General features: G+C 55.9%; 8 protein-coding genes across 8 annotated transcripts; 7 read left to right on the top strand and 1 right to left on the bottom strand.

Moving 5' to 3' along the window:
* Nucleotides 1–244: 244 nt before the first annotated feature.
* Nucleotides 245–2,730, top strand: PG997_011882 (uncharacterized protein; the record flags this gene model as incomplete). Its single annotated transcript, XM_066816197.1, has 3 exons — nucleotides 245–699; nucleotides 1,658–2,120; nucleotides 2,194–2,730. 3 exons carry the CDS (start codon nucleotides 245–247, stop codon nucleotides 2,728–2,730), a joined length of 1,455 nt encoding a protein of 484 aa, XP_066661889.1.
* An 829-nt stretch (nucleotides 2,731–3,559) lies between these two features.
* Nucleotides 3,560–4,984, top strand: PG997_011881 (uncharacterized protein; the record flags this gene model as incomplete). Its single annotated transcript, XM_066816196.1, has 4 exons — nucleotides 3,560–3,658; nucleotides 3,743–3,847; nucleotides 3,971–4,348; nucleotides 4,406–4,984. 4 exons carry the CDS (start codon nucleotides 3,560–3,562, stop codon nucleotides 4,982–4,984), a joined length of 1,161 nt encoding a protein of 386 aa, XP_066661888.1.
* Nucleotides 4,985–5,250: 266 nt separating this feature from the next.
* Nucleotides 5,251–6,695, top strand: PG997_011880 (FAD/NAD(P)-binding domain-containing protein; the record flags this gene model as incomplete). Its single annotated transcript, XM_066816195.1, is given in 4 exon segments — nucleotides 5,251–5,313; nucleotides 5,364–5,624; nucleotides 5,705–6,004; nucleotides 6,015–6,695. The coding sequence occupies 4 exon segments, from the start codon at nucleotides 5,251–5,253 to the stop codon at nucleotides 6,693–6,695; spliced, it is 1,305 nt and encodes a 434-aa protein (XP_066661887.1).
* Nucleotides 6,696–7,334: 639 nt separating this feature from the next.
* On the top strand, nucleotides 7,335–7,703 carry PG997_011879 (uncharacterized protein; the record flags this gene model as incomplete). Its single annotated transcript, XM_066816194.1, has 1 exon — nucleotides 7,335–7,703. The coding sequence occupies one exon, from the start codon at nucleotides 7,335–7,337 to the stop codon at nucleotides 7,701–7,703; it is 369 nt and encodes a 122-aa protein (XP_066661886.1).
* A 720-nt stretch (nucleotides 7,704–8,423) lies between these two features.
* PG997_011878 (uncharacterized protein) lies at nucleotides 8,424–9,352 on the bottom strand (the record flags this gene model as incomplete). The annotated part of the gene is made up of 2 exons (XM_066816193.1): nucleotides 8,424–8,541; nucleotides 8,577–9,352. The coding sequence occupies 2 exons, from the start codon at nucleotides 9,350–9,352 to the stop codon at nucleotides 8,424–8,426; spliced, it is 894 nt and encodes a 297-aa protein (XP_066661885.1).
* An 806-nt stretch (nucleotides 9,353–10,158) lies between these two features.
* On the top strand, nucleotides 10,159–11,235 carry PG997_011877 (inositol monophosphatase; the record flags this gene model as incomplete). The annotated part of the gene is made up of 1 exon (XM_066816192.1): nucleotides 10,159–11,235. One exon carries the CDS (start codon nucleotides 10,159–10,161, stop codon nucleotides 11,233–11,235), a length of 1,077 nt encoding a protein of 358 aa, XP_066661884.1.
* Nucleotides 11,236–12,079: 844 nt separating this feature from the next.
* Nucleotides 12,080–13,658, top strand: PG997_011876 (cytochrome P450 monooxygenase; the record flags this gene model as incomplete). The annotated part of the gene is made up of 5 exons (XM_066816191.1): nucleotides 12,080–12,437; nucleotides 12,513–12,636; nucleotides 12,704–12,813; nucleotides 12,883–13,279; nucleotides 13,379–13,658. The coding sequence occupies 5 exons, from the start codon at nucleotides 12,080–12,082 to the stop codon at nucleotides 13,656–13,658; spliced, it is 1,269 nt and encodes a 422-aa protein (XP_066661883.1).
* Nucleotides 13,659–14,525: 867 nt separating this feature from the next.
* On the top strand, nucleotides 14,526–16,695 carry PG997_011875 (cytochrome p450; the record flags this gene model as incomplete). Its single annotated transcript, XM_066816190.1, has 6 exons — nucleotides 14,526–14,535; nucleotides 14,902–15,111; nucleotides 15,181–15,707; nucleotides 15,788–16,092; nucleotides 16,187–16,462; nucleotides 16,518–16,695. 6 exons carry the CDS (start codon nucleotides 14,526–14,528, stop codon nucleotides 16,693–16,695), a joined length of 1,506 nt encoding a protein of 501 aa, XP_066661882.1.
* Between the last annotated feature and the right edge of the window lie 58 nt (nucleotides 16,696–16,753).

Below are 16,753 nucleotides of genomic sequence, written 5' to 3'. Positions count from 1 at the left end.
GACTTTGAAAATCACACAAGACGAGTCCAAAACAAACAGCGGCCACGATACGGTTTACACTGGAACCACCATTGATGGCTATCAGTCGATGCTTGGAGGTATATATGCCGTCTTGGACTCCCTCTACACCTCATCGGTTAATATACGACTCAACTCCAAAAGCTATTCCTATAATGTCACGGGCCAGAGTGCTAACAACTATCTGACCTCCGGTACCCCGACGTCTCCCCGCATGGGATGTAATATGACCTGGGGCGATCCTACAACAGATCTAGTGAACACGGCGCGCGAGTTGATGTTTCGTAGTGCCATCGCGTACTCCAATTTCAACCGCACGGCTGCCGGTGTCCAGAGGATCAGAGTAAGCCAGACCAGGGCAGCCAACGCCTACAAAAGCCGCTTCGACTACTTTGGAATCACGGTCGGTTGCATGGTGCTACAGGCGTTGGTGATATCCTACATGTTGTTTGGATGGCATCGTCTCGGCCGCGACGTCTCGCTGGACGCGTTCGAGATTGCCCGAGCGATGGGTGCCCCCGCGCTCCAGGACGCCAGCTCCAACAGTCGCATCGACGTGGCGCTGTCGAGGCTGAGGCGCGACAAGTTCCGGTACGGAGAGCTAGTGTCGGAAACCTCGGTGGACTCCTGGACTGGTGCCGACCAGAGCCAGGGAATTGGCCAAGGGACAAGTTCGCATGAGTTGTTGCAACATGGTTCGCTATGTGAGGTTCAGGCGGAGAATGGATGGGATGACCAGAGACCACGGCTAGGCCTTGACCGGGCAGAACGTGTGACAGACATCCGGCCCGGGGTCTCATATTGAGATTCTGGGGAGGAGGGGGGGAATCAACGCTCGGAACATTATGAGTCGCTAGAATTGTTTTGGGGTCAGGGCGAGCTTGGTTACACCAATATATATCAGAGAATCTAGAAGTGCTGCTCCGGGTCGTTTTCTAGGTTGTCTTTTTTACACTACTTTTGACCAAAGCTTTGAGCCGCCGGCAGTCGGCATATGTGCCACAACCCCTGTCGCTGTGAGTGGGTTCAACCACGGACCATGTCTGCTCAACTGCTCAATGGCTTGGAGAATTATGGATAGATGTCGCATCGTCTTCTCGGCCATCACAGTATGGACTGGCTCGTACTTATAGCAGCTCGAATACTGGGCCCTGCACCCCGCTGGAAATACCGTGGTTGATGGGTCAACATAGCCTTATTAATATGAACTATCAAGCCCTGCCCCAGCTATATGGAGAAAAACAGCGGAGAAGAATCTAAAATTAAAACTCGTATCGCGCCATGTCCCAAAGCAGGGCCCAAGGGCAGAAGGCGTCCCAACCGGTTGGATTTTCCGAATCCCATACATCTTTCTCGACGTTTCTTCTTCACCATATCCCTTTTCGATATTCCCCTTCCCATTTACGGATACTGATTCTCCTATTCATCTGGCGTACCGAGACGACGCGTCCATTCCTTCGTCCACTTATTTCACCCCATTGCCACGCAGGCATGTACTTCCCCAGCACCACTTTGACGCGCCTTTTTTAGCCGTTGCCCTGGCACAAGCCCTATTGGCACTGGGCCTGGAAGCGTTTGTCTATTCTACCCCACGGAACAACCCGATCGCCCTGGGGAAGTGCTGACGAGGTTTGACTAGCTATGTTTTCGTGACGGTGGAGAGTGACCTCGACCCGACCGCGGTGGGCATCTACGAAGGCCATACGGTGCCTTCGTACTTCTCGTTGTTCATCTTCGCCTTTGTGTACGAGCTCGTTCTCGTGTACGATGCGTTGCGGCTGAATAGCATGATCCAGCTGGTAGGGCTCTGTATCTTCAACACCCTCCTGCTGCTGTACGCCGCGGCCCAGCCGTCGGGCGTGAAGAAGGCCCTCGACGTCCTTGCTCACGCGAAAAATATGGACATAACACCTCTACTGAAGCCTGGACGCCACACGTGGGAGCGCATCAGCCCCGCGCTAACAGCCGTGATCGTGGACCAGGCCGTGGCCACTGCCGCTCTGTTCGTTCTGACCTACAAGCTGCGTTCCGAGTTCGCCTGGGTCGTGTACAAAGTCCTCAACGCCGACCTGTCCATGAAACGGCGGCTGCTCAACTTTCAGGTGAGTTACCCCCCGCGTCCTGGATTCATGTCCTGCATCGTCTCATGAGGCTGACACGGTGCAACACCCACAGGTCTACATGGCCTTAATCAAGTTTAACTTCTTCTTTCTTGTGGGATTCCTTGTGCAAACGGTCTCACTCGTTCCTGATCGAAATCACGACCCCGAGTTTCCCCTCACTATCGTCGGCATCTTCGTTGCATTTGCTGCGATGTGCCTGGCGATTTACTGCGCCACGTACGAGAAGAAGGCGGGCACAGTTACCATCATTGTACGTCCAGAGCTCACCAATGCCTTTCCCTCTGTTAGTGCGCTGACTGAAGAATATCGGCAGGTCGCCTATATGGGTGCCGCGGCTTACCTGAGCTATAAGCTATCGGTCTTGTACAGCGAGGACGACTATCCCCTCATCACGTTCAATTGCGTCGCTTTGGCTATGGTGATCTGCAATATCGTCATGGCCATGGTTTGTATGGCCAATTTCGGTAAGGGGCTTAGCACGTACACTAGACCGCAGAAGAAGCTCCCGCAAGAGGATTTCCATCTACATGACACACAGAGCTTCATGTACAGCGGGGTCCGAGCATCGAGACTGGACCTTGCGGACTAGAAAGTCGCCTTCCACTCATGGCCTGCCCGACTCAGAGATATGGAAGTGTTGTCTTTGGCGTGTTTGGGACCATCATTCCGCCCACCTGGGCATGAGCTCCCCGAGCACCACACTCGGCCGAATTCTGTCGCTCTTATGGTAAGAACATGTAATATATATTAATTAATCGAAGATTGAATCGAACCCAGAAGTATATCTGTCCGCGATCGAATGAGGAGCAGAATAAAGTTTGCATAGCAATATGGATTCACTTGTGTGGTGCTAGTTCGCGCTCTGCTTTCAGCGAAATGTACTCATTGCGCCCACAAGGAGTCGGTCGCCTTCGATTCCCAAATAATGTAAAGAGCCAACACCCTCTGGTCCCGTTGCAAGGAGCAGACGGGCCGACGCCCGTCCAGACGACGAGGAAGCCGGACTCGTAGAGCGGGACAACGGCCGTTCGGTGGCCGCGTGTGTGCACCGATTGCCGGTGAACAGAGAACAACAGGGATGGCATCCCGGAGATCGCCCCAGAAGCGGCAACTGGTAGGCAGCGCGGAATGCGGATGGGATGCGGCGTGATGAAATCGGATACGAGGTTACGTCGGACGATTTTGACCCACACACTCTGCTTCGGCAGTTCATATGCGCGACGATATGGTACGAAGGTCGGCCGATCACCTCCAAATGTTTCTGCGCGTGCCAAAACAAGGAGAAAACGGAACTTGCATATAAACGCGCGTCTTGCGTTTCGATTCGAGAGTCAAACTAGAGGTCATTCCTGCCGGTCGCTCTCGCATCCGGTATAGATTGCGACTGACCGGAGAAACCTGACCGAACTGCTACCACGATGCATAATCACATCCGCTCGCTCGCGGTGGCTTCCGCGCTCCTCCGCGCCGGCTCTGCCGCTGTCCTGGACCTACCGGTCTGGTTCCGCAACACCTATGTGAGCATCTCCTGCACCCGCCCCCCACCGCTACTTACGCGCCATGCCTGGGGCGTCGTCCCCCAATCTAACACCCTGTCGTAGGCTCTGGTTAATCTTCAAGTCGGCACGCCTGTACAAGACCACCTCCTCGTGTTCGACACGGGCAGCGGGACATCGTGGCTGGCGGACAAGAAGTGCGCCGACGGCGCCTGTAATAACAACAGCGGGTAAGCGAACCCCATCCCCTTCCCGGTCAGCCCGGCCGGGGGTCAATCTCCTAAGTAACGGCAAGGAAAGTCACAATCGTTAACACCCCCTATCTAAAACCAGCTTCCCCGAAACGGGTACGACGCCAACGCGTCGACGACATCGTTCGACCTAGGAGTCTACAACTCGATCGGCTACCTCGGCGGCGCGACGGGCGGCTTCACGTACCGCGACGTCTTCGAACTCGGCGGCGCGGCTGCGTGGAACCAGACCTTCATCGCGGCCAACCAGAGCTCCTGGTCCTTCATCCCCGGCGACGGCTTCCTCGGCATGGGCTTCTCGTCCATCGCGCAGCCGGCCACCAAGACGGTCGTCGAGACCATGATCGAGGCGGGGCTGCTGGACGAGCCCAAGTTCGGGCTCTACTACGGCAAGGAGTTCGAATACACCGGAGCAGACGGAGCCGGCGACGGACCGGGGAAGGGGTCCTCACTCTCGGGGGCTCGAGGGAGGCGGAGTACGTCGACGGGGCCATGACGTGGCTCCCCCGTCCGCAAGGACCTCAACGGGACCGTGTACCAGCTCTGGCGCTCCACCCTCCGCAAGTTCACCGGATCCCGCCGCCTCAACGACGAGGAGGGGGAGGACGGCGAGCCGCAGTCGTACAACGGGACGCTGGAGTGGGCGCCCGGCGAAGCCAACGGCGTGTTCGACACCGGCGCCGGCATGATCTCGGTCCCGGACGGCCGCATCGCCGCCATGTACGCGTCCATCGGGTGGGACTACGAGGACCTGTACTGGGGCCGGCGCGTGCCGCTCTGCGCCGACTTCAACGCGTCGTGGTCCGTCACCTTTACCTTCTCGGACGACGGTGTCCAATTTTACGACGTCGCCATCACGGGCGACCGCCTGGCGCGCAACGGGTTCGCGGGCCGCGAGGACGCGTGCACGCCGCCGTTCGACGCCAGCGGGAGCGAGGGGCTCGTGCTGTTTGGGCAGTCGTTCATGCGGCAGTTCTACACGGTCTACGATTTCGGCGGCGCCGAAGTCGAAAGCTACAAGCCGCGGATTGGGTTTGGCGAGTTGAAGGCCGAGTTTAGACCGCCCGGCGTGGACGGCAAGGAGATGCGGCAATAAAATGCGGGAAAGGGGGATGGGTGGGTTCGGCAAATGGGTGCGGGGGGATTCCAGGGAGGCCTTGACGGCCGCTGAAAGTGTGACGAGCAGCTGACAGACAGCTGGTGGTAGTAGTCAGTGACGTGACGCGTGCATTACACGCATATATCTCTCTTGTTCATGATCGACGCTTACCTACCCCGCCAAGAATATATAAGCTGTCTATTATTATTAGGTGGTAGAATAACTTGACATTCTCGAGTCAGCTTTTATCATTTACTCGAATAATGGCACAAGAAAACGAACAGCCCGATCCGAAAGTGGCGGATGGCAAGAAGCATTTCTTCATTGTCAGTCGTATCTTCCCCCATTGCTTCCTTGATGATACTGATAGTTCCAGGTTGGTGGCTCGCTGGGTGGCCTCGCCGCCGGCTTGGTGTTGAGGCAGTTGGGCCACGACACCACGATTCTCGAGCGGAACCCCACACCCGTCTTGGAGCACCAAGGGGCCGGCATAGTCGCCGGCGGTGACACTCTCGCTTTCTTTAAGAAGCACAACCGGTGCGATCGTCGCATCGCGGTAACGTCGCATCGGCGGCAGTATCTCGACAAAGACGGCAACGTCATCCATAAAGAAGACATGGACCAGAACATGACGTCTGTACGTAACGCGTCATCCCTATTACTCCTCCCTGACTGACTCCCCAATCATACCGTGATCAACACCTAACATTTCCGCAGTGGGATCTGGCTTACTACCTGATGCGCGCCAATTACGACGGCGTCGAGAACGCGTACTGCATGGTACCGGACGCGAAGCCGACGGACGGGAAAGCGGTGCACCTCCACGACCGCACCGTGACGGACATCCAGGCGCGCGACGACGGCGTCGAAGTCTCCTGGACCTCGAGCCGCGGCGAGGCGGGCCGCGTCCAAGCCGACGTCCTGATCGGCGCCGACGGCCCCAGCTCCACCGTCCGCACCCTCCTCGCGCCCGAAGTCCAGCGCGTCTACGCCGGCTACTGCGCCCTGCGCGGCACCGTCCCCCGAGCGCGACGTCAGCGACGCCGCGCGCGAGTCCTTCTGCGAGCGCTTCACGTTTTTCCACGCCCCCGGCGTGCAGATCCTCGCGTACCTGATCCCCGGCCCGGACGGCGCCGTCGAGCCCGGTAAAAGGCTGATCAACTTCGTGTACTACACCAACTTCCCCGAGGGCTCCACCGAGCTCAAGGAGCTCATGACCGACAAGCACGGCAAGCGGCGGCGCATCACCATGCCGCCCGGCCTGACGGCGCCCGCGGCGTGGGAGAAGCAACGTAAAATCGCGCGGGAGCGGCTACCGCCGCAGTTCGCCGAGATCGTCTGCGCGACGCGCAAGCCGTTCGTGCAGGCCGTGACGGATGTCATTTCGCCGACCAACGAGTTCCTGGATGGGAAAGTGGTGCTCATCGGCGACGCGCTGGCGGGGTTCCGGCCGCACACCGTGGCGTCGACGTCGCAGGCCGCGTTCGACGCCATGGTGCTGGGGGACTACGTGTCGGGGAAGGTGTCGCGGGAGGAGTGGAAGCGGCAGACGTTGGGGTTTGCGCGGTTTATACAGAAGAGGGGGGTGGATATGGGGAATCGGAGCCAGTTTGAGGATCTGCCCCTGGAAGAGCATATACGGGACCGTAATGCGGCATCGGTGCCGCGGGAGGAGGAGGTCTATCCAGAGTGGGCGACGGCTATCTAAGGCTGTATGGCATACCTAAGTATGCATTTGTTTGAATATGATGCTGGGATAGTTTCTAGTCTTCTGGTTATGCTATGGGTAGAGCCGCAGAAACCATGGCGATTGTGAACTCAAACGACACATCAAACATTATCTGCAGCCATGAAATGATCATTATTATGAAACCTACCATGGCTCGATACGATAAAACGTTGCACCTTTTCTTCTTACTCCAGTAGTGGTGATTCGGAGATAGTCACCCACATTGTCGGGTTGAGAGCCCCCCTGAAAGCTGTCTGACACCTTGACTCGAGCGCCAAGAAAATATATTTCACTCAACAGTGCGCGTGACCTCTTGCTTCTTTTAATTTTCTCTTTTCTCCTTTTACTTGAGACTGATATCTCCGTTATATTTTGTCGCACATTACCTCGGATACTATATTGCTCCTCAAACCATTCGAGTTTCCGCCCAAGTCCATCGAAACGGCCAAGTCAAGATCACGATCCAACTTACCAAATACTTTCAATTCCAGCTGCGACCTCCCCCAAAATCACTCATCCAAAGCCAAAGAATTTGGATAACACGTTTACTTGGCAAGTGACGCGTCTCTTTCTTTTCTTTATACCCCCTTATTATAGCGAGCGAACTCCGGCGACAGTATGCAGCTCCCACGAGTCAGCCCCTCCCGTCCCAGCAGCGGCGCTGCCGAGCCACTTCCGCAACAATCCGCAGCGACGACGAAACCGGAACCACAGCAAGCTGAGACATCAACTAGCGATGTGGCAGCCCCTGAAACGGGCAGCCTGCACGACCCGGAGAACTTCCAACACATCGCGGTGTTCGCCGACGCGCTCTTCCGGTCCCTGCCGCCCGACCTCGGCCTCGCGGGCTTCGATAGCATCGCGCCCGCGCTCGAGCGGAGTATCAAGAACCACTCATTTACTGTGGCGTGCGACGGGAAGGATGACCCGCTGACCGAGGCGACGTGCCGGAGGCTCGGGTACCTCGTGTATCGACATCGGAGGTAAGTTCACGGCCTAGAATTCGAGAAAGGGCTCAATTAGCTCAATATTGTTCTGTGCGCTAACTTAGGACATCACAGGCAAATTATCGATATACTGCGACAGAGATATAGTGATGCCGATACTCGATGATATATACTGCTGCTGTAAATGTCGGCAGACAATTGCCAAATTCTACCTCAGTGGGTGGAAATGACGACACATTGCTCACAACCACGAGCTTGAGGATCACCCGGCCCGCTGAATGCGCCAAATGGGGCCGTGTGGGACTAGTCCAGCGCGCATTATCAAATGCGAAAATAGTATGAGGAAAAGCGAACGGGGATGAAGACAGAGGAATGAATGGTGTATTCGGTAGGAAAAGCCAGTCTACTGAACCTTGGTCCTTTACCAGCTGATCAGGCTTGCAGGCACATCGACATGTCCAGAGGAAGCTTGGTCGAATCTTCGGGGTATCTCATGTTGGAAGGGGGATTTATGATCCAGCAATTTGACCTTGCGTCGCGAGGCAGTTTCAGATGGCCGAGAGATTTTACCCCTGGGTTACCACAATACAGGACCCCGACCTAAACATACGCGGTAACGTCGAATTGAAGAATCTGATTGGAGTTACATCAATTAATATTGTATATAATATGATAAATAATTTTCAAGGTATCCGAGTATGAACACCCCTGGTTGCAGGAGCGAACGCTGACTGATACCCACCAATAAATATATCCATACCTAGCCGCACGTGTAGACAGGCGTCTCCGTGTGCCAATACGCATACAGGTTCTTGTTCCCCTTCCGGTCGACCTTGGTTCGCCTCCGCTTCTCCTCTTTCTGCACCTTCTCCTGGTGCCTCAACTGCGTCGCCAAAGTGAGCGCTGCTCCGACGCGGGCAGGTGGATCAGGGTATTCCGGTCGCTGGCGCTCATGCTGGCCAGTTGGTACGTCACCGCCGCTCTCTCACGATTTTCCCTCTTCGACAGTGCCTTGGTGTTGGTGGTGTTTCGTTGTGTATCCGAGTCAGACCCTGACCCCTTCCCTGCCTCCTCGGGCTCTGCCTGGGAGTATTCCAGTTGCGAAGCCAAGGGCTTCCGCGTCCGACGGCGGAACTGCTGGGTAAATGATGGGTTGGTCTGTCCTGGCGAGGATTGCCGCGATATAATCCTCCCGGAGGGTAAGCGAATCGAGTCTTCGTCGGCGAATGTTGGCTTCAGATGACTGGAGATTGCGGTCGCCGGTGTCTCCTCTTGGTTCCCTTCCTCTTCAGCATCCTCGTCCTCGTCTTCATCTTCCGGTTCCGAGAAGTCGTAAAACTCGGCAAACTCCGAGTCTTGTGATACGTCGAACCGGCAGTGTCCCTTGCCGGTCATGTGCTGCTGGACGGCTTGTACGGTAGCCCTCGTCGTCCCGCATTGTATGCATTCTCGGTCCTCGGAGATGACGAGGTGCAGATACTTGAATAGCGTCTCGAGGTCGACTATCAAGCTCTCTTGGTACGGGATGAAGAGGCCGTGGGATCGTTGCATGTGCGTGGTGCTGTCCGAGAAGCTGGGTGAGGAATTGGGACAGAAGAGGCATTGGCCGGGTGTGAATGGTCGCATGGCGGCGTGGAAGGAGTCCGTTAGGACTGTGGAGTTGGGTTCGGGGCTCGAGGAGAGACTCATGGCAGTGGTAGCGGTTGCGGTTGTTGAAGTTGCCGTTAGTGGCATTGATTGGGTGTAGCTGGAAGTAGTCGCGGTTCTGGGGGGGGGCTTGCTCAGGAGTGTATGTGACTTTGGAGTCTGTAGGGCTGCTTCCTTCGGTTGTTTGGATTGAGTTGAGTGTGATGGAAACAAATCGAACTGGATGGAAGTTCTTTCTGTTTTTATATAAATCCCATGGTTCTATCCGTTTGGAATTGGTCGTACTTTCCACAGCATGTAATTGAGCACCTGCCGTCTGGTGTGACAAGCAATGGCCGAGACTTGCGTCCGAAGTCAGTTACTTGCACTAACCCGACGCTACCAAGCCACTGGAAAGGCGACCCACTGCGCCGCACCAATCAGATGGCTAGTCAGTTTGACGGGATATGAATCATAATGAGCAATGACGAAATCACCACCACCACAGCTTTCTCTGTGTGACGGCACCTCAGACAATAAAGACGCATTTCTTTGATGGGAAGAAAGCAGTGGATTGGCCACGTGCAATGGACCACGAGGCTAGATCGGAAGCTCCATACTGGAGTTGATTTTAGCATTCGCCTGGCGGCCGATTGACAGGCAAGTACCAGCAGCTGGCGGCAGGTGGGGAAAGTCTCACCAGATGGCTCCTTCCAATCGTGTAAGTCAATCCTCAATTGAGCGAGGGGTTAATCCCAGCCTACTTCAAGCGTGCCATCACCCGACACTGACACTGTCTACCATTGAACAATGAAACCTCCTCTTAGTCTTCTCGCGTACACCTGCAGACACGAACTGCAAAATCCACAATGGACAAGTTGCACCTGTCTAAAGTTCGCGACGCGCTCATTGATGTGGCCAAGGACGCTGGCCAATGGGTTCTGGAAGTAAACGAGAAGCACTTGAAATCCATCACCAAGACGAACAGCAAGTACCTGTTGCTTAAGTGCTACATCCACGCCAAGTTATTGACACACCCTCTTACAGGCACCGAATTCGTCGCCAAAACAGACAAAGCCGTCGAAGCCTTCATCAAAAAGCAACTCAGTCTCTGGTATCCGCTCGTTGCCTTCATGGGCGAGGAGTCCTATAAGGCCGGCCAAACCATCCGCGATGACATCCCGACCTTCGTGGTCGACCCCATCGATAGCACCTCCAACCTGGTACACCACCTGCCCGACGTCTGCGTCAGCATCGCTCTCGTTCTTGGCAACCAGCCAATCATCGGAGTCGTCTACAATCCCTTCAACGACGAGCTCTGGGCCGGACACCGGGGCGGCGGGGCCTGGACCGAGAAGGGCAACGCGCTGGCCAAGATGCTTCCCCTTTACGCCCCACCCTTCGAGCTGGATTATCTAAATGGACTGAGCCGCCTCACTGGAGCCTGCATCGGCGTGGATTGGGGCACCGACCGCGAGGGCCCCGAGTTCGACCTGAACCTCAAGGTCTTCACCAGCCTGGCGCGCACCCAGTGGACCGGCGGCAAGTTCGTCAACTCGCTGCGATGCGTGGGCTCGGCCGCCATCGCCATCTGTCGCACCGCTGCGGGCCAGCAGGACATGTTCTGGGAGTGCGGGGCCTGGGCCTGGGACGTCGCGGCCGCTTGGTGCATTCTTCGGGAAGCGGGTGGCGTCATGGTGGATGGCGGCGTCCCGGGAAATTGGAACCCGCCGATAGACAACCGCCGCTACCTCGCGGTGCGACCGGCCTTTGCAGGACAGCGCGAGGCGGTTGAGGAGTTTTGGTCTGTACTCGGCGATTCCCGATCCCAGTATGGCCCTCCGTCAAAGGAAGGCAAGTACATGGAAGTCTTTTCAACAGAAGACGAATCAACAGAAGGCGAGTTCACCGAAGTCGGGTCATCAGAAGGCGAGTTCACAGATTAGTATGCCTCATTTGTCCAGAACGGCTGTCGGTGTATGGTAGCGCCGAGTTTCTGTTGCAAGATTGTATGCTTTACCAAATTGTTTCGTTTCGCGGGCCCTGGCGGCGGCTATGTACGGGCTGAGCCTTATTTCTCTTACAGGGCGGGCTGGGCCCAAGAAGTCAATAGTTGAGATGAACTTATCATCGTTTCTTCCACTAGTATTCCAAACACGCGTTTGACGACACCACGTCAGAACCCGAGGTTGGACTTCAGTTGGCAATTTAGCTCTCAGTCTGATGGATCAATATAATTCCCGCGTTCCTGTGACGGAGTCCGAACTCGGGTCTGGAACCCGCAACTACACGTCCGATATTGAATACCGGATTCGTGGCGTGTGCGTCTACGTGCGCCTCCGAAGTCTGACCGAACGAGGTTTCAGCGGACAGATTAGTCAAACCTTTCCGGATGCGATGCGCTGAGCCTCAACCCTACGGAGCAAATGTCAACCGGCCGGGTTTGCACCCGGCCCAGTCAGACCGTATTCGTGTTTCTCGACCGGCTTCCATGGCAAGTCTCCAAGCCCAGAACTCTACAGAACCTAGAAACATGGCGAGACTGAGTATCCGGACCCATCACATGAAATTGGATCGGGGCCTGGTCATACACATCTTCGGATCAAGTTGGGAACTTACGAGACACGAACTACTTATCCCCTCCTCCCTATCTATATAAAATGATTCCTTTGGCTTCGATCTAAGGTTATTCAGTACCCAGGTCACAAGCACGCATCCAACGCCCATCGTCGACTAATCACCAGACTCAAACTCGCACAAGCAACTCATCTCAGTCTGTCATAACGCAACATGTCTTCAACAACATACGTCCCCAGCATCGAGGACATCGAGCCTCTCGTCCACGAGATCAACGCAAGCTACCAGGCGCTTGTCCGAGCCAGTTCGGCCTCGCCCAGCAGCGACTCGGACCACGAGGACGACTCGGCCCTGCTGGAGCAGGCCGCGGCGCTCGGGAAGGCGTCGCGGCAGCTGCGGGCCGCCGTGGCGGACCCCGACGAGTGGATGATCGAGGCGTGCTGGTCCTACCTCGACGTCGCGGCGCTCTCGTCCGTCATCGCGTTGAAGATCCCCGGGCTCGTTCCGGTGGAGGGGTGTGCTACGGCTGAGAGCCTGTCCAAGGCGACGGGGGCGTCGGTTGATATCATCAGTAAGTGTGGTGTCGACTTCTCTGCTGTGATCCCCTTGGGGCATGCGAGTCGGTAGCTAATACACAGCCGAATAGTGCGGGTCATGCGCCAATGCGGACACCGTTCGATCTTCAAGGAGACCTCGCCCGGGTGTTATGAGCACAACCAGCACTCTCGCAGGCTGCTTGACCCGCATTTCTGCGACTTCATGGACTATATGTAAGTAACATGGCCTCTGATATTGTCGCGAGGAGCTTTGTCACCCCCGATACTAACCTGTCGCCAGCTCGGACGATGGACTACTGACGGGGGCCTACCTGACACGCAACCTGGCCAAGACCAACTTCCACGTCGGTCCTGACAACACATGCACCGCTTTCTGCGATGCGTTCAATAGTGAGTAACGTGTCTCATCATTTCCCCAGTTTTGCCTACCCGTAAGTGTTTATTGACGTCTTCCCCAAGCCCGCGTCCCCATCTACGAGTACTACGGCACCGTCGACGCCGTCCGCGGCGAGCGCTTCTCCAAGGGCATGGTCGGCTACTTCGAAGCGACCGAGAAGCCGATCGAGACGCTGTTCCCATTCAGCAAGCTGCCCACGGGCTCCACCATCGTCGACATCGGCGCCGCGACGGGCGCCAACGCCATCCGGCTCGTCACGCTGTACCCCGAGCTCGACCTCCACTGCGTGGTCCAGGACTACGGCGACATTGTGTCCGCGGCGGCCAAGGCGGCGGAGACGCTGCCCAAGTCGGTCTATGATCGCATCGTTTGGGATGGGTATAATTATTATGATCCGCAGACGCAGAAGGGGGCGGCGATTTACTTGATGAGCCATATCCTGAATGGCAACACCGATGAGTAAGTCTTTGCCCCTCTTCCTTCTATCTACTTGCTCGATTATCCCCAAGTCTTCACGACGAGAGGAGATTGGATACTGACACTTGGCGTCGCACGCAGTAAATGCGTCAAAATGTTCCAGAACGTCGTCCACGGCATGGCCCCCAACACCTCGACCCTCCTGATCCTCGACTGGGTCGACCCGCCTTCGTACGGCGAGGACCGCCCCCGCGTCTTCGACTCGCTCGACATGCACATGATCGCCCAGACCAACGTGTACTCGCGCAGCCTCGCGCGCTGGGACGCCATGCTGAAGCGGGCCGACCCGCGGCTGGTGCGGTACTACACCAAGGTCAACGAGAACGGGTGTGCGGCGCTGGCGGTGCGGTTGGAGGAGTGAGGGGATGGCTTAGAGGACATGGGTCCGAGATGTGGGAAGCTTATTTGGCTGTTTTAGTTCTGAATGGCGGTTTCTGTTGTGTTGGTAGTTGAGAAAGAATGTCGCACTTCTTATAGTTTGGTCCCCTTTCCCGGTTAGGTAATGCGTTCTCATTCGTTGTCGGTCAAGGCTATGGAAGTCTTGGAGAGGAAGGATGCTTTATATTAGAGGCCACTGATATAGGCAGTCGTTGAGTATGATCTCTAGGAGTCAAGTCAGAAAACATTGATAACAAAAGAGTACTCTGCAACCCACCGACATTTACACGCCCTGTACCCCTGGTCCTCTGGATATCTTCACCCGCGGGTGATCACTGTCGAGTGACTCGCACCAGGCCGGAAAAGGTCCTCAACGAGACGCACCCTGCATACGCATGCATCTCCAATGAAATGCAGGAGCTAGTAGGGCCATGACGGGGAGGGAACTTGGAGTCTAACGAAGCAGCTACTGCGAAATTGGGCTGTGACCTATGAAGATATATGTGCTGGAGGTGTGAGCAGCTTGCGAACATAAGACCATTCGTCATACGCACTAGTTTGGTTGCCTTTCTTGGATTAGCCCTTGGTAGGGCTCCCCGTCAGCCAAGAGTCTCTTCTCCTACACCAAATTCTTTCAGGCTCGGCGCTTACTACATCTCAAGTCATCGCCAACTTGCTCTCGTGATTGCTGGCCCGCAAATGGAAGCAATGCCTGAATAGGAAGCAGATTTTATCATTGGATCCCGTATACTTACATAAGCCCGACAGCGCCAATGTAACAGAAGAAGGGTGGATGAGGTGATCGTGAAACTGCATAAGGGGGTTACTTGAGTCCCAACGCCCACTCGATATGGGGACACGTACTGCATACCATCCAACTTGTCCTCCCCTTTCTTTTCCGTCTTTAGTTATGTAGACCGCATAGCTTGTCAAGCGGTAGGCTCACGACATCTGCGATTATATTGAATTACTACACGGTTATTGCATAAGTACTTAAACACTTCTTGATGTTTCTGTCTCTATTCCGCCTTTGGGTTTTTAGATACTAATACAACACATACACAAATTGAATTTGACTTCACTACCTACTAGCTACAATGCCATCAGCTAAGCCAATATACTTAGCCCGTCACCTACACTTCCTAGTTATCTTGTTCACCTTGCTCCCCTCTCTGTTATTTAACTCAGGGCCCACGATATTCACTCGAGCCAAAGTCTACGCAGAGTATACGATCGGGGTTTAGGGTGTCTACACGCTTTGGCACTGCTCCCACTGCTTCTGGTGCCCCTGGTCATCGTTCGACGTCTATATTTCTCTCCCGCCTCGAACTTCAGGGGCCCTTTCCTGGCCAGAGTCTCGAGGCTCTACGAAGCTTATCACGTCTTGCTCAAGGACGACTGGTACGAAAACTTGAAATCCCTCCACGAGAAATACGGTACGTCACATTCTTGCAAGAGCCTCAAGTGTACCCCAAGGACCTTTCCTAACGTTTCTTTCCGCTTAGGCCCCGTCGTGCGGATTGGGCCCAACGAGGTCCACATCGCCGACCCCGAATTATGTTTGGACTTTCACCGGCGCCCCGACCTCGAGAAATGCAGTAAATACTACGGACTGGTCGGTACGGTCCTCGGGGGTTTATCCGAACCCCAGAGTCACCTGCAGCGGAAGACCGTCATCCAACCCCTGTTTACGGGGGATATCCTGGCGCGGTACTCGGCGGGGGAGCTGAACGTGCATATGGAGAACCTCCACGAGAAGCTCACCGAAGCCGCAAGTAGTCAGCATGGCGAAGAAGGGACCAACCTGACCTTCATACTGTGGGCCCTGACGAACGACATCATGACCTCGTATATCTTTGGGGAGCGAACGGGGTATCTCGCCGCTTCGGATCTGGCGGCTGCGCACGACGCCACCCGAGCCTACAACGCGATCGATCTAGCGACGGTGCTGAGGACCATGCCGCCGGTGAAGATACTCTTTAACACGCTGCCGGTTCTTCGGCGGCATTCAGTGTTGGGCTGGATTGATAAGGTATAGTTTGAGCCTTTGCTACTCCCTCTCTGCCCTGTGATGAAGTATGTATGTACTGACGGAGAAAATCACCGATACAGCTTATCAGCACCCGCCTGGCTCGTACGAGCAAAGGCGACAGCACCACCCAACACGAAAGGGGAGACGAGAGCATCTTGGCGCACCTATGGCACGAGCTGGGCGGCGACTCGCATCTCGTGACGCACGAGCTGGCCCAGGGCGTCTTCATCGGGAACGAGTCGCTGCTCAGCAACCTGACCTTCCTCCTGCACCAGATGCTCGAGAACCCGCGGTGCATCCAGGCGCTGCGGGCCGAGCTCGACACGCTCGATATCGGCGCGTACGGGCACCAGGTCTGGCGAGACCCCAAGGTGCTGCAGCTGCGGTATCTGGTAGGCGCTTGCTCCCGCTGGAGGCTAAACTCAACAAGATGCTTTGCCTGTCGATGATTATCTAACATATGGTTTCTCGTGCACTAGGACGCACTATGTCGCGAGTCTACGCGCCTCAGCTCCCCGGTGGCACCGCCAGCCGCGGCAGAGCACCGAGCCAGTAGTGTGCAAGGGCGACACGACGATCCCAGCCATGGTCAGCATCAGCTTCACGCCGCGGGTGCTCGAGCGCGACGCGACGCTATTCGAGGATCCCGACTCTTTCGTGCCCGAGCGCTGGCTGGGCAACAACCTAGAGACGCAGACCCTGAGGAGGAACTCGGTCACCTTTGGGACGGGGACCCGGACGTGTCTGGGGCAGTAGTAAGTCACCTGGAGGCGCTATTACCCGCGAAACACTGACAATGAATAACTGTAGTATTGCGCGACACGTGCTCAAGAAGGCGCTCGTTTGCATCGTTTACGGATTCGATATCTCGCTGTTGGATGCCGATCGGGACTCGGAGGATGGGTTTAAGTACCTCAGCACGTACCCGAAGAAAGGGAAGGCCGGGTACATGAAAGTGCGGGTGGCGTCACGGTTCGCCGCATGCTGAGATTGATGAACGAGCAAAGGCATAAGGTTTATGGCTTGATAGATAGATACCATCGTAC

The sequence above is a fragment of the Apiospora hydei genome (assembly GCF_038363865.1).
Source record: "Apiospora hydei strain CBS 114990 chromosome Unknown utg000009l_segment0_segment0, whole genome shotgun sequence".
NCBI classification, from domain to species: Eukaryota; Fungi; Ascomycota; class Sordariomycetes; order Amphisphaeriales; family Apiosporaceae; genus Apiospora; species Apiospora hydei.
This window is presented reverse-complemented; position numbering and strand designations above follow the sequence as displayed.